Genomic DNA, 16,409 nt, shown 5'->3' on the forward strand with positions numbered 1-16,409 from the left:
TGCTTTGTCGTGGCCTAAGCTCAGATGTTACTGATTTTGTAGACTAAAAGTCAGATTATTGTTGTATTGTTTTTGTGTTTGTGTTGTGAAGTGTATATCACCATGAAGTTGTTCTGTGCTGTTTCGTGTCTTCTCAACGAGTCGCTGTAAATAGCTTGAAAACCATTAACAGGAAACACAATAAGGATGAATGAGATAAACAGCATGAGACAAGAGGATGCTGTTATTATGCTGTTTTTAGTCAATAAAACACAGTTTTACAGTAGAGTTCTAGGAGGGAGACTGTAAATGAGGCTTCCATGCAAAGCAAGAAAAGTTAAGTTAGATAACATTTGCATCTCACACTGAAGTCATTTGTTTGTTGTGATAGTAAAAATGGGACATACAAACAAGTAAAGTCTGCTCTTTATATATTTAAACACTAAACAGAGGTATTATCTGTTCAGTGTTGCATATTTCAAACACACATTTTAGGATCAACACATTTTCCATTTGAATGCCACTTCTTGTAAATGCCAGTTGAGAAACCCCTTGCGCAAACAGTTGAGTTTACAGCCTGTGTGGGTCTAGAAACCACAGGTTTCTGTGTACGTCTGATGAAACAACAACAGTTATGGTCAGAGAAGCTGGTAGTTCACTCGAGGACCTGTAGTAAACACATGCATGTCATTTCTCAGCTAATGTTTTTCCCATCGGACATAATTCTTGGCACAGATCCAAGCAAAATCTCACAGGAAATCATGTTGAATAGTTCTCAGAATGCACTATTTTTATCAAAACAGCACAAAAGGGGAATAAAGAAAGCAAAACTTTATCAATTTGAAGTGGAATGGAATGTTCAATCACTTGTTATGTACTCGTAGTGTGTTTTGCATTGCTAGAGAAAATATGTGCAATCTCAAAAAACACTCTGATGTATGGACATGTGGTCTTAGTAGTAAATAAAAATCATACAAAATTACATTTTTCACAAATACTTTGTTAATAACTCTGCTGTCATGGCATAGCTTGCATTTATGCCATGGTAAAATAGTTCAAGGGATACTGTATGCACATCTTTTCTTTGTTTTTTGCGGTGTCTGTGGTTAGTGCTGCTAAGATGAGAAAAGACAGACAGATAGAGGTGGGGTAAATAAGCTGCAGGAGGGAGGGTGGAGTGGTGAGGTGCAGGAGGTCTGTCGAGAAATAAGTCCATGGCTTTGGCGTTCGCCTGTCAACTACTACTGAGACTGACGCAAGCTAGCGGAGGCAGGGGGACTGGCACGGAGCAGGACAAGCCTCTGAGCAGACAATTGGAACAGGAAGCAAGGAAGGAAAGGGTCTTTCAGAAAGGAAGGAAGACTGGCAAACTCATTGGGATTGTGACAAGACAGCCACACAGTAGCTGCAGAGACCACCCATTGTAAGAGCATCACACATACACACAGGGAGACAGAAATACAGAGAAAGAAAGAGACCGAGGGAAAACGTTTTGAGTCAGAAGTACTTAAAATGAAAGTGACTGTAAGAGATTTGCAATTGTGGAGTTCCTTTTTTGGAGGTACATGTTCTTCCTGTTGATAAGAAGAGGAAAGAAGAATATTTCACTTCTTACTTTTTTTATAAATGCTGTAGATTTTCTTTGCTTAAATCATAATTCTTCACATGCCCGGCAGTCACAGACGATAAGGACACAATAAGAAGGTAAGACTTAATAACTGACTTACAAGTACATCTTCTACATAGATTACCACTCTAAGCTGGGCACAAAGATATCATTTGTTGTTACAGACCTAATTAACATTACCATGCGCATTAAAACAGACAAAAGTTTAGAGCATTGTATATCTCAGTTGCCATGGCACTTGCTCCTGGCCTCAGTGTTATTCTAAGCCGTTAAAGTTTTCAATGTGAAGACAGCACACAAGGCAGATATACTGTCAGACAGGAGGAGAATTCAGAATTAGTCAGTTAAAAGGCGCCTTCATCACTGTATATTAAGAGTATCTCTAACTGTAAAACTGAATAAGTAGTCATACCATTATGAATGAACTGTGGTCAAATGTAGAAGTTACTAAGTACCTAGCGTTTGTATAAAAATAAGTATTTGTATGCTTCTTAAAGTGGCAGAAAGTGACGTTTACTTGTTGAATTCAGGCAAAAAGAAACTTAGATAATGTTGTTAAACCAGTTGTGAAAGAAAACATTAAAAATTAACACATAATCATACACAGTAAGTCAGCTACAGTTGTTTTTGAGGAATTTCTATAGAAAGAAATTGCATAGACATCTGGAAACATCATGTTACACTGTTCCCTCTTTTCATTATTCCTATGTATCAACCTTACTCTCAATATCACTCCTCCTCCTCACCCCCCGAAGGTCCACTGAAGATCAGAAGATGAACAACAGCCTGTCAAACACTTCTATCAAGTGTGTTCGGGATACCAGTGTGACAGCTGTGGTGTTCCCCTGTCTATACAGCATCCTCTTTATAGTTGCCCTGATACTGAATTCCCTGGCTGCATGGATCTTCTTCAGCATCCCCAGCTCCTCAACATTTGTGGTCTTTCTGAAAAATGTGGTAAGACTTAGGGGGGGGGGGGTTGCTTTATTTGTCAGTGCAGAGCAACAAAAAAAAACTTTCTTCATTAACAGGTGGTGGCTGACCTGCTGATGACGCTGACCATACCTCTGAGAGTCTTAAGTGATGCAGGCGTGGGCTCCTGGCGACTACGCGCCTTCCACTGCCAATACTCTGCAGTTTTATTCTACATCACCATGTACATCAGCATCCTCCTGCTGGGCCTCATCAGCCTGGACCGATACTTGAAGATAGTAAGGCCATTTGGGAAGTGTGCCCTGCAGCGGGTTCGTGTTGGTCAGGTGCTGAGTGCCACTGTCTGGGCAGTCATGTTATCTTTGGCATTACCGAATGTTATTCTAAGTGACCAGCCGCCACAGATCTATGGAGGCAGACTGAAGTGCACCTCCATGAAGAGCAAAGCCGGCTTGCTTTGGCATGAAGGTTTCAACTATTTCTGCCAGGTAGCTATTAAAAAAAGAAATTGTTTTTAAATTCTGGGAAATCTCCTCATTAGAAAGAATGTGTCGCATACTGTCTATTACACTGAATTTAAATACACTGCACTATACTACATGATGAATAAAATGCCAGATTTGACATTTAACTACAGCTGGTAAAAATGAGTCGTGAGAAATTTTGTGAGTCTTGCCTAACATGTGACCATTTGTGTTTACAGGTGGTTTTCTGGGGCACGCTGGCCTTGATGGTGGTTTGCTACACGTTCATAAGCAGGAAGGTTTATGAGTCATACAAAGCCTCCAAGAGCAGCTCTCAAGCAGTCAGTCGCAGAACCAAAGCAAAGGTCTTTGTGGTAGTCGGGGTGTTTTTCATCTGCTTTGCCCCTTTTCACTTTGCCCGCGTTCCTTACACTCTGACCCAAACTCGCAGCTCGGCGAGTCATTGCCAGGCACAGAACGCTCTCTACATCGCAAAGGAAACCACCCTGTGGCTGTCGGCCACTAACGTGTGTCTGGACCCGCTTATCTACGTGTTCCTGTGTAAGGTGTTCAGGAAAAGACTGACAGCCGCAATCTGCCGAAAGCAAGTCCACATAGGTGCCACGGAGTCCACCACAGCGACATTAACTCAACAGGAAATGTCACAGATCCCTCTAAGTAACAGGCTGTCATATAACGGGATGCCACAGGAACACACTGGACAATTTCCAATAGGAAATCAATAACTGTTAACTGTCAAGGCATGATGAGACACTGCCTGAAAGGTTATTTTACTTTTTATAAAAAAAGCATTTATCACGATGACAGTAGTTGTAAAAATTCTAATACAATGCAAGGGGATCAAAATCTGCTGAATGTGACAGAAAAGAGTTTTTGTTACAGGGCGTCGACTAACCACGCTTCTGACCCATGTTTGCTAAGTCATCCAACATGTTTCCTTAATTGTGCTTACTGTCATTTTCTACTTCCGTCTCTTCGCTAATCTCATTCAAACTGCACTTTCCCTTTACAAAACTTTGTCAAAAGCGTAAACATCTTAACAGCATATGTTCTCCAATGATTACAGCACACGCAAAATGTGACCAGGGACCGAGTGATAACAAAATGAGGCCCGCAATAGACTCTGCTGACAGCTATAACTTCTGAGCAATAAAAAATAACAATATTAATAAAATTTATATTTTTCAATTGCATGGTGTTCAACTTTCATGTTAGGAGGTTCAAAATGTATTTTAAGGGGGAAGGACATGAGTCTAAAACATGTGGTATTTCTGATTACAACCAAAACAAAGACAAAGTCTTAGCCAGGCTAAGATGGCTGTGCAACAAAGGTAGCAAATTAAGAAAGGAAGGCTAAAACCACCCAGTTCTTCCCCAGTAGTGCCGACACAGACGTTGATGATATGGAACATATAGACCATAACACGCTCAAACGGATGTTGAATACCAGCAGAAGGAACGAAAGCATAGTTCATTGGTTTGTTTAAAATGGGGGCTGTTTGTGGTTGCTGACCTTATTATATGCACTGAATGCAGATGTTTATCTTTTTGCACCACTGGTGTTGATCAGTATCTCAGGCACTTTTGATAATTATTCAGCTGCTGACTAACAGGAACTGCATGCAGACTTACATTGCTCTGGTTCAGATGTGGTGTTTGAGGAAACCAAATATATCATTGCCGAGCAAAACTGCAAGCATTTGCAAGTAGGGCATAATCTTTCACAGTATCACAGTAGCATCACTGCATCATTCATTTTTGAATTGAACAAGAGGAGAAAAGAATAAATTGACTTTTTCTAATACTGCAACGCCCAGAAGACAGGTTTCAGGACATTCACAAACTGGTTCTGCAGGATTAATGTCACCTCCCACCTGATTTACAATTGTGTCTGCATGCGGGTCTGATTAATGTAATAATGAAATATGATCTTCTTCCATCCCACCCTCTGTCGGCTTCGACATTATCTGATATTTGGGCAGGAAATTAATGAGCTACAGAGCGGTCGGAGAGGCGACTGCAGCCAGAGAAAGGACCGTTTGTCACCCTTAGATTAAATCCTCTGACAGATGACCTCGCAGTGGTGAATTATGCGAAATTCTAAATGACATTCATGGAAATTAAGTAAACCCTGCAGATAATGTTGCCTTCCAGTATGCACAGACACAAGTTGGGGACCGAAAAGAGCCAGACAAATAGGGGCAGGTAGGTGGGGGCTGACAGTTTAGTGAGTCTTGATGAAACAAGGTGGTACAGTTTTCATGTCAAACCTGTCATGTCTATGCCGGTGCTGCCAATCAGCAGAAGTTCATAAACTGTAGTGTGTCTTGGCTCGAAGCCCCAGAGAAATTGCTTATAGGCAGCTTATTAAAGCTTGGACTTTTTTTTAACACATTGTTCAATTGTTCAAACTTCCAGTGAGTGAAAATAATGAAATTGAAAAGGCTTGATTTACTCTACTCAACGACTTTGAAATGGGGAATGTTGGTTTTGTGTCATCGCAGACATATTTATTGTTTAACTCAGAAACAGAGCTAGAACTCAACAACATGCAAGACTTTTACATTCTTAAGGCAAAGAGGACAGAAAAACCAGCCATGTCTATGGCCAATATGCAATAATCAATTTTGGCCACTGGGGGGGGGTATATATATATATACACATTTCATTTTGGGTAACATCTCTGTGGGTTTTTATTTCATTTTATTACACGTAACCAAAGTTGGTGACAGAAAAAATTCTTCCTTTGTGCTTTAAAATAAAATAAACAGTTTGTTCATTTTTGGCCAGCACCTGATGGCTTTATCAAACTTTGTTCATGTTTCTAAATCCCCTTTTCTCTGTCCCAAAGGTAATGTGTAATCGTTTACAAAAAAGTAAAAAATGAACCTTTTTGAGAAACTTTTCTCAGAATTAGGAGATAAAGGTACTTTTACCTTGTACTTCATCATAATACGATATAGTCTAATCTACAATATACTGATAAGTCATTTTTAAAACTAACTTTCCTGGTAAATGCAATGCGCCTGTGCAAGAAATGCACCATAACCCTTTCAATGTACATGACATAAGATACGACTAACCGCCTGTCTACAGTCTACAGTCCAATTACAATGTCTCCCCTAAAGCCATAAACCCTGAATCCTCAGGGATTTACTGGTGTCACCTGGTAAATGGTTGAGTGTGAGAGACTGAAAGGGCTTGAAATGGTGTAAATACAAATGGGACAGCCCTTTGCTGCAACATATCGCGTACCGTGACAACGTTAAAATATGTGTACAATTGTGGGTATTTATTTTATACTTTTCACTCCCTGATTTGAACTTCTTCCAGGCTCTTTCCTCACAAAATGAGAGGTAATTTTAAATAGTCTTCAATGACTAAATTAAATGTTTGATTAATAAATCTGTTATGTATAGTCTCGGCTTCCGTTCCTCTGATTTCAAGCTTTTATGTTCCATCTTTAATCCTTAATGTTAATGTTTCTGAGTAAATGTAACACCCATGTGCCGTCCTCTTTGTTTACGTCTCCATGCTTCCACTGGTAACCCCGTGTTTAACGTCACAATGCAACGAATTGTGGATAATTCCCCTGGACAAAGTCTGCAGACGTGTTCTTACGGAAAGGGTTTATGAAGGACTCGCATATCTGCGAGAGAACCGTCAAACACTCGATGACTTGACAGCGGGACAATCCTAAAACTCTCACGGATTTTACGGGAGCGCGCTTCAAACTCCGTAAATGTGGAGATTGTGCCTATGGTTTGAACGTGTCGGCAGGCACGCGCCCACCCAAAACAGCTGACTGTTGATGCTACAAGCTACACGGCTAACATCCACGTGACATTCCTGCCGGATCATGTGATCGATCTACATCCTGCACACTCCGGTCGACAACTTTTTTCCCCCCAGCGAATCCCAAACAAACGATCATGGCGGATTATGAAGAGCGGCAGAGCCTGCTGGGAGATGGCGACGAGGGGTTGTCCGCGGACGGACGTACAGTCGGAGGACCCGGCAGACCGATGCCGGCCATCTGCGACCCCAGCCACATACTGCACCGAGTGGTTGTCCTGATGTTCATGTGCCTCCTGGGATTCGGTGAGCAGTAATGAGCCCTTAACTTCCCCCCAAGCTGACTAGTTATTGTGGAGATGTGTGAATAAGTTCTGCAAAGTGCATTCAGTTCAAAGAAAGCGTTCAGTGTCGTTGCTCAGCACGTGAAGTTATGTAAATGCAGTAGCATTGTTTATGTCGTCTGTTTTTAATTATAGTTCATTTGTTCCAGGAAGCTACTTCTGTTATGACAACCCGGCTGCTCTTCAATCTGAAGTCACCCAGGTAGTTCATCGTCTGTAGACGCAACGTTTATCTTTCACCATAAATTCAACATAACTATGCACAACTGTGCGAAGAGTGAAATCTGCATACTAATCCAACCAGAACAGTCAAATGAACCTGCTGCCATTAGAGGGGTTTATTTGTCCACACACACACACACACACACACACACACACACACACACACACACACACACACACACACGTGTTTCAGAACTAGATTGTAATGGTTGAAATGACAAGAATCTGATGAGTTTCCCTCCCTGGATTTACTAGGACCTGAACCTGAACACTGCAAAGTTCATGCAGCTGTACTCCTGGTACTCGTGGCCCAATGTGGTGCTCTGCTTCTTTGGGGGATTCCTGCTCGACAGAGTTTTTGGCATCAGGTACGAAGAACAAAAAGTCACGTTCATTTTGACTTAAGTATATTCAGCATAAGTGAAAGTGAAAGAGTTGTGTAGCTTTTGTGGTCATCATCTTTAATTTGTTTTTTTATAGGCTGGGGACCATCATCTTTTCACTCTTCGTCTGTGTTGGACAGGTAGGTTCAGTCTGAAATCCTGATTATTATTCAATAAACATTATTATTTATTATCTATCTAAATAGAAATCGATCGGTACAGAAAAGGGATGACAACTGGATCATTTCCTTTGTTGTATTTGAACTTTCCCTCTACTCTGCACAGGTAATATTTGCTACTGGAGCTTTACTGAATCGTTTCTGGCTGATGGAAGCTGGACGTTTCGTGTTTGGGTGAGCAAGTCATTTTAACATTGTGTTAAAAGCTATTCATTTCCCAACATAATCTAACAACTTTACATACCAGGGGCTAGTTTTCTGCGCCCTTGCGTATGATGCCATCCGGTATCTTTCACCAGAGCAGTCTCAGAAAATCTGAACTTAAATGTCCAAAAGTCAGCCGAGTGTGTCCCTAAATGAGTCGAGGACCTTCTACAGAGAAAAGAAAATCTTAGCCTCAGGTTGGCCTCGTACTATCAAGTATCTTACGCTCCCTGTTTTCTTTTCCTGGGCAGTATTGGAGGAGAGTCCTTGGCCGTGGCCCAGAACACCTATGCAGTCAACTGGTTTAAAGGAAAAGAGCTCAATCTGGTGTTTGGCCTTCAGCTGAGCATGGCTCGCCTGGTAAGGACACTACCAATGCAGCATAACGTTAAACATGCATTCAAATAGCATATTAATGCTTTTTTTTTTTTTTTGTACTGTAGTGAAGGAGCCCTGCTTTACAAAATCCCATGTCATTAATGCGTCGAGTGCATCCCCCCCCTCCTCTCTCGTCTCAAGGGCAGCACAGTGAACATGAACATCATGGGCTGGGTGTACACCAAAGTGGCAGACCTCGTCGGCTCTCCTGGATACACCACGCTAGGCATTTCGCTCATGATAGGTGAATATCGTACGCTTTTGCTTTTAGCCAGAGGTACGCGCATCACTCGAAGGGGAAGACTTTAAATTGGCAAGTGTTGAACATGAAGACTCGGGTTACGTGTGCTTCGTCTCTTGTCTCCGCTAGAGATACTAGATCCCGTCTCTGTAACTAATGATCTCAGGTAACACGGCCAGCAGAGATAAGAGAGAAGTGGTATGGAGAACTAAAAGTGCTGCTGCAGATGAGTCACATGAGTTAGAAGAAGTGTCACTATAGTTTTCTCTGGAGGGACATCTTAGCTGTGCTAAAAGTGCTTCCGCTTTTGCACAGTATGCAGTTCTGCGCTTTCTTTTTAAAGTGTCTCCACCGCAGCCGGCAATGTGACATTTGAGATTCATATGAACAATAGAATCAATCGGCAGTCGTCAGGCATCCTAATTTGAACTCCTTGATAATCGAATCACAGAGTATAAGTCTCTTCAATATGTATTTCATTTCTTTCTTTTCTTCCTCCTTAGCTGGTGTGACCTGCCTGTTTTCACTCATATGTGCTTTGGTGTTGGGATTCCTTGACAAAAGAGCAGAGAGAATCCTCCACAAAGAAAAAGGCGAAACAAGTAATGCATTCTAAGATTGTCTTTCTTATCTCTTGTTTTCCCTCTTTGGCCTCGTCTGTCAATAACTAAAGAATGCTTTAATCAGTGTGGACCATGACATACTCTACGGTGTATGTAACTCTTGTTTTTATGTACCTAAAACTGCCATGCTGGCAAGACATTTCAACATCTTGTCTTCACAGACTACAAACAGTTTGTCCAATGCCAGGGAACATGAGTTTTAAAATTGAGTAACGTAAAAAAAATTGAATCTTTAGTTTTGAGTAATTATAGTAATTCAATTAATTTGCTAAAGAAATACTATGTGCCTGTTAATCCCAATTAAGACTATAAAAATCGTGGGAGGATCTTGCGCCTCAGAGGTAGAGTGTGTCTCCCTCTAATGGGAAGATCTGCTGGGATGCTTAAGAATATTGGCTGCATCTTGAGTTGACTTCTCTTGTTTTCCCTTTACAGAAAATGTAAAGAAACTATAAGAGAGGGTTGTTGCATGAGGCCCACTGTTATTAATAATGCCCCCTTAGAACTCATTTTGTCAGAGAAGCCACTCTTCTTCTTCTTCTTCTACTTTTACAGTTGTTGAGAGCAAACAATGCTCACAAGCTGATCTGCACGTGTGTTCATCTTGCATATTAGGTGAGGTGATCAAGCTGACAGACGTGAAAGACTTCCCCTTCCACCTGTGGCTCATCTTCATCATTTGCGTGTGCTACTATGTTGCTATTTTCCCCTTTATCGGACTGGGACAGTGAGTATTGCATCAGGGCCACCACACACACACACACACACACACACACACACACTCACGTCCCTCTAGTGGTCCTCACACATCTTTACATCACTTAAGTAATACACCCAGAACATTGGAATTTCTTTAAATTTGGCAGAGCCCACCTGGACTAAAGGATAACGTGATTAGAATGTGTTGGTCACTGTGAGCTCACAAAACATGTTTTTGGCCATAACTCAAATGTCTGATGGGATGAAGCGATGACATTTTGGACAGACATGGATACAAACATCGGTGTTTGGCGGAGGGATACAACCATGAGGCGGTAATCGTAGCTTCTCTACAAACCTTTACTCTGACAGAGAAAACTGAGATATGTTTTAATCACATACTAATTCTGAAAATAGGGGCTTTGTATTATAAAACGATGGAACACAATTTTTGGTTTAGTGCTGCTTGATGAAAATATCTTGACAATTACTTGTCATTGAGTCAAGAAAAAAATGTATTCACCTCAAGATGGTGTCATGCTTAAATTGTGTGGTATGGATGAAATGGAGAACCGCCATTAAATCAGCACGATGCCTGTGTCTGCGGAAATACTCACAATGCTGCGTTGTCATCGAACCACCAAGAGAGGGGGAGGGAGTCAGACATGGAAAGAGGTCTGACAAATGGGTTTGCAGTGAAAGAAACCGATTGAAGCCATCACAACCTGCATTTCCTTCTCTGAAAGGCACTCTCAAATCACTTAGCGGCTGACATGGTTTGTCCACTGAGGGCTTACAGAGCAAACACTTGTTATGCAAATTGGGCAGAAAAACAATGTATGGAAGACCGAGAGCGACCTGCTCCAGGAGTCCACTCGATTCCTCCTGCTGTTGTGGTCACATCGGTATGACGCCTGAGCAGCCCTCTGTACAGTGACCTTGTCTTTTATTACAGGGTGTTCTTCATTGAAAAATTCAACTTCTCCCCAGCTGGAGCCAGAGCTGTTAACAGGTAACTCGCAGTCCATTAAGACCAATCTACCTTAAGGCACTGACACCACTATAGTCTGCTGATGCATTTCCTTTGTGGGCATTTTCTTATTCTAACGGATGACTTGTCAGATTATTTTTCCAGTGTTTGAGCTGAGAAATGTTCAGCTACCTGATACTGGGAACATGTTAGAAGACTACTAAAATCCCACACGAAGTGAACTGAATAACACACAAAGACCGGCTTTTTTCAGATACATTTTCTTAAGTTTGATTTCGGTCGTTAAGCAGCTAATTTTACGGTATGACGTTTAGATTTATACATTCCTGTCCTTAAGAAATGACCGGCCCTTCTCCGTCTTTCCCAGCATTGTGTACATCATCTCAGCCCCTGCATCTCCACTTCTGGGCTTGATGGTTGATAAGACGGGGAAGAATGTGATTTGGGTAATGATTGCTGTGGTCGGCACACTCGCCGCTCACATGATGCTGGCCTTCACCTTCTGGAACCCATGGATCGCCATGGTAATGCCCCCCGGCAACCCTCTCAGAATACTCCAACAAAATCTGTACATTTAGAAACAGCTGTGGGATGAGGGAATTGTAATGTCAGGACGTTCACTGGGGCTGTTAGGTTAATGGTTAATGGTGGGTGTGGATACAAGTTCCTTTAAAAAACAAACAGGTGAATTTATAGTTGTGAATTTTCTGTCCTCCGCTGTGTAGACACCTAACTTGTTTTCATGTAGAGTGTACTTACAGCCTTCCTTGGTAGACATAATAGTTTGCATATAAATAAATGAAAACACTGATTTAATTTCTATTTAATTAAAAAGTACTAGTATATTAAAATCTGTCTGGATAGCAGTGGGAGTTAGATCTGTAATTGAACACATGGTTTTGCTTTGAGAATGGAATGAATGTATTTTTCTGTCGTACCCAGGAATTCCGGGACAGCCTTGAGTTGTTTAAAGCAATGTCCGCCTGTGTGTTTTCTCTTGTTTTCCAGTCCCTGCTGGGTGTCTCCTACTCCCTTCTGGCCTGTGCCCTTTGGCCCATGGTGGCCTTTGTGGTACCCGAGCATCAGCTGGGGACAGCCTATGGCTTGTATGTACCTCTACTGGCAATGTTATGACTGATCTCCTACACAGTCCCGCTTAAAACAAACACGGTTATGACTGATTATTGTTGTGTTGTTAAATGCTCTGGTTGATCGTCTGCCTTCGTCCACCAGCATGCAGTCCATCCAGAACTTGGGCCTGGCGCTCATTGCCATGGGAGCAGGAGCCATCCTAGACACAAGAGGATACCTGGTTTTGGAAGTCTTTTTCTGCATCTGCATCTGCTGTCAGTATTTTCTGTCTGTCTGTGTGTCTGTCTGTGTGTGTTTTTGAGATAGCAGCCTTTCCAGCTCCTGTTAGGCACCTTTTGAGTGACAATGTCAGTGCTTTTCCTCATTGTCTCCCCCCCCCATTATTTCTTGCAGTTGCACTGATGGCAGTGGTGATGCTGTACTTTGTGGATTACCTCAGAGGTAAGAGAAGACTGAAACCTTGAACTCTTCGTCCCTTCTGTCACTCCTCTGCTTCCTGTCTCCGTACTGTCTTACGTTTTGTTTTTCCCCCAATATACATACCGCTATTCTTCCTTTTCTCCCACGGCGTCTCTTCACTTTACTTTGTCACTCTTCAGCCAACTCCTGTCCGTACCACCCGTCTCACTCGCTTCTTAATCTCTTCGTCTCCCTCTCTTGCTCCAGGAGGAGATTTGAACCGGTCGGCCACAGCCAGAGCCAAGCTCCAGAAAGAAGCCACTTCAGACTCCGAGTGAGTAGCACTGACCCTTCACCCTCCATCACTGCTTCTCCACCCACTTACTCAACACAAAGACCAGCATCTCAGAAAAGTAACGAACAACCCACTCATATAAGCAAGTGGTACAGGCATATTTTGGAACACTTGTGAGAGCTCCTGCACTAATTGACTCGAGATGTGTCCTTAGCTGAACCTGCTGCAGTCAATCTACTGAAATTGGTCGATTTTTTTTTTTTTTTTTTTTTTTTTTTTTTTTTTTTTTTATTCTGTTCTAATCTGTATCTCCGGCTAAATAAAGACAAATGATTTAAAGCAGGGGTGTCAAACTCATTTTTACTCCGGGCCACATCAGCATCACGGTCGCCCTCAAAGGGCCGGTTGTAACTGTAAGACTGTATAACTGTAACTACTCCCTAACATATTGTTAAATAACTGTCTCTGCATTAGATTATTGTTTATTCAAGTGTTAAAATATTGTACATGCAGTTATATAAATGTAAAATGATATTTAAGCACATTTCTGTTATTATAACATAAATCATTTTAATTTAGGGTTAAGAAACCCACATTACTCTATCAAAGATCAAACAATTAAAGAAAATAACAAAGACAAATATCAAACACAAGTTATGACATTAACTTTGTTCAAAGCTATTTTTGTCACCTCTCTGCATCACTAATGTCGTCGTCCCGTGCATGGCAGCTACATCCAAGAGCTCCTCACTGAGAGTCAGGTCTTATAAACATGGATAGATGCACTGTGTCCGTGTTGTCTGTGCCTTCATCAAAAGCTAATGAAGAAGACGAGTACCTGCTCGTCTCTTAGCTAGCTGTGTTCTGAGATTGCTGCTAGTTCCGATGGTGTTTCTTCACAAACTGACATTTGTAGTCCATGTCAGTTCATTTGAAGTCTGTATCTGGTCGGAGCTCACCTGCTCACATACCTTTAGCATGCACTGAGCTGTAGCTTCTGTAAATATATTCTGCTGTGATTGCAGTCTGCCTCTTAATTCTTGGACAATTTGATGTTTTTCTTGGATCATACTTAGCTCCGTGTTTGGTGTCAAAATGCCGACGTGAATTGTATCCTTCATCACCGACACGCATCATAGCACAGAAGACAGACCCGTTTTTTCTCCTTGAAGCACAAACATGTATTCGCTTTCCCATCTTTCATTACATTTTCTTCCCTCTGCATCAATTTTTCTCTTCGTGGACATTTTGGGATTATTTGGATCTTTTTCAACTCAATCACTTGTTGGAAAACCTCTTTACGGGCTTTTCCCTCTCCTGTCCACCTGTTGTGATAGTTTTAATGTCGGTACACAGACAACATGCTATATCATAATTTCAACTTTCTATCTCATAATTTCGACCGTGAGGATACTTTTATTTTCAAGTCTAACTTTTAAATTTTTTTCCAAAATTTTTTTGCTGGCGGATTCGCGGGCCACATAAAATGACGTGGCGGGCCAGATTCGGTCCGCGGGCCGTGAGTTTGACACGTGTGATTTAAAGGATTGAACGAGATTCAACTAGTTACAGTCAGGTGATTTGTTACAAATTTCCTTTTACTGTATTAAAACTCCTAGGTTTAGGGCTCAGGAGTGTAAAGAATTGATGAGTTACATTTTCATGGATATGTTGCCTGATTGGGCTTTGATTTATTCTTGAGTGGTTGTTACAGCAAAACTGCTCATGGCCCGTCTTTTAATAAGTTACAGTGTGTTTATCATCGTCAGTCAATTTTGATCTATTTCCAAGTATTCAAATTTAAAGAGAACGATTTATTGTTATGGCTCATCTGGTCGATTTGTGGTTCTACCTAACGTATTACAAACAATAGTAATGTGAACTAAAAGGGAACTCATTCTCAGGGCTGCTTTGAAACAAGACTTGTTCTGCAACATGATGGAGGAAACGCGTGCTATATCAGCAGACCGAGTGGGTATATTTATTTAGGTCGCATGTCCATAACACACCACCTGTGGTTGGTTTATTTTGTGTTTGACAGATAAAACCAAACCACATATTCTCTCTGTGGCCACGAATACTTTCTGTTCTCATTATTGGCATGAGAGTAGACACAGTGAGCAGGAATTGATGCTACCTCTGTTTCTGTCTCTATCTCTGTCCCTCTATTCATTTATATGTGTAATCATATGTTGTATATGGCTTATGCTGTGTGGAAATACAGACTAATATTTTCTGCTCCGTTCTGTGACTGATATTTTCCAGATGAGGATTATGAGGGAACACACGAAGGCCACCCCAAGAGCTGTCAATCAACTGCCACTGGGCGGGACTACTGACTCCTCCCAGTGCTGGCACCTGTGGCGCTTCCCATCAGATCTGACCACCTGGTCCCGGTTGTTACATAACCAACCTTGTACTAATAGCTTATTATGTCCTTATCAGGACACTGACAAATGACACATCTCAGTTTGGACTCCACAGTTTCTCATATTGGCTTCATCTCCTTCAATATTCACTCGCCACTATGTGTTTTTATTCCCCTCTGCCTGTGCGTGTCAAAGTCTCATCAGTTACTGAAGAAAGTTAAGATGTTTCCAAAGTGTTTCAAACTAAAAGATAAGACTCGTATCCTGTAGAAAGGTGCCTATTTATGATAAATAGCGCTTGATATTATGACACGCTAATTCAACTCACTATATAAGATTCATCTATTAATTTACTTGTTCTAAATGTAAATAGGGTAATTTTGTGGATGTTTTTATATGTTTGTTTTCACAAATTGTTTCCAGAAGTGCTCCGTTGCCGTATTGCAGAGAACTCAGCAGTTGATGTACATATCAGTTGTCAGCATTCGTAATAATTGCCAACCAAAATCCTCCTTACTGGGCTTTCCTTAGTGAGTACTTATTCAATTTTAATCATATGCGTCATTGACCTTCTATGGTGCAAAATCTCAAATAAAGAGCATAGCTCTTTATTTTTTAAGTCTTTATTGCTTAATTATTTTATTTCTTAATTCCTTTATCTGCTCTTTGCTGGTCTCGGGGGTGCATAAAAATGTATTTTATGTTGCGTCATGAAATGGTACATTACTATAATGATAAAAAAGATAAGAAATATAGAAAGGCTTTAGAATGCAGTTCCCTGTGAAATGATATTAGCAGTTTCAACTTTTTACAAACTGTTTTATAAAATGTGACCTTTTTTAAAGAATCAGTTCAACTTATGAATTATGTTTTATAGACTATCTTTTACTCGTTTATCAAGCTCGGGTAATTAACTTGTTGTAAGCACTGCCCCCAAGTTGTCGCTTGCTTCATCTGAACGGTGAGACGAAAAATGAATGCACTGTTTAACCCTCACCATTCCAGTGATGTAGGAAAACATTTGTCTCCCTGTGTTCTTATCGCAGACTGTGGCTCATACTCACTACCTCAGTTGGGAAAATGTTATCAAAATGTTAAGAGTAACTTAACACCCCCTGAAAATCAAGTTCAACTTCCCACTTTGTTGCGGTGATGTAGAAGTGTACTCTAG

The 16,409-nt window shown here is 41.2% G+C and overlaps 2 protein-coding genes across 3 annotated transcripts; both read left to right on the forward strand.

Annotated features, from left to right (window-relative positions):
* Window positions 1-1,239: 1,239 nt before the first annotated feature.
* On the forward strand, window positions 1,240-5,308 carry LOC116390923 (P2Y purinoceptor 12-like). 2 transcript variants are annotated; one of them, XM_031861071.1, is made up of 4 exons: window positions 1,240-1,683; window positions 2,362-2,563; window positions 2,638-3,027; window positions 3,243-5,308. In XM_031861071.1, exons 2-4 carry the CDS (start codon window positions 2,381-2,383, stop codon window positions 3,747-3,749), a joined length of 1,080 nt encoding a protein of 359 aa, XP_031716931.1. In that variant the 5' UTR covers window positions 1,240-1,683; window positions 2,362-2,380; the 3' UTR covers window positions 3,750-5,308. The 2 variants fall into 2 exon arrangements, with proteins under 2 accessions (XP_031716931.1, XP_031716932.1); XM_031861072.1 differs by having other exon boundaries at window positions 2,464-2,563.
* A 1,217-nt stretch (window positions 5,309-6,525) lies between these two features.
* Window positions 6,526-16,403, forward strand: mfsd1 (major facilitator superfamily domain containing 1). Its single transcript, XM_031861364.1, has 16 exons — window positions 6,526-7,125; window positions 7,313-7,365; window positions 7,641-7,753; window positions 7,866-7,908; window positions 8,054-8,121; window positions 8,403-8,511; window positions 8,671-8,773; window positions 9,274-9,372; window positions 10,009-10,120; window positions 11,048-11,104; window positions 11,451-11,607; window positions 12,092-12,189; window positions 12,317-12,429; window positions 12,569-12,616; window positions 12,842-12,908; window positions 15,135-16,403. The coding sequence occupies exons 1-16, from the start codon at window positions 6,957-6,959 to the stop codon at window positions 15,136-15,138; spliced, it is 1,413 nt and encodes a 470-aa protein (XP_031717224.1). The 5' UTR covers window positions 6,526-6,956; the 3' UTR covers window positions 15,139-16,403.
* The last annotated feature ends 6 nt before the right edge of the window (window positions 16,404-16,409 follow it).

The sequence above is a fragment of the Anarrhichthys ocellatus genome, unplaced genomic scaffold (assembly GCF_004355925.1).
Source record: "Anarrhichthys ocellatus isolate YVR2014 unplaced genomic scaffold, GSC_Weel_1.0 scaffold24, whole genome shotgun sequence".
Lineage (NCBI taxonomy): Eukaryota > Metazoa > Chordata > Actinopteri > Perciformes > Anarhichadidae > Anarrhichthys > Anarrhichthys ocellatus.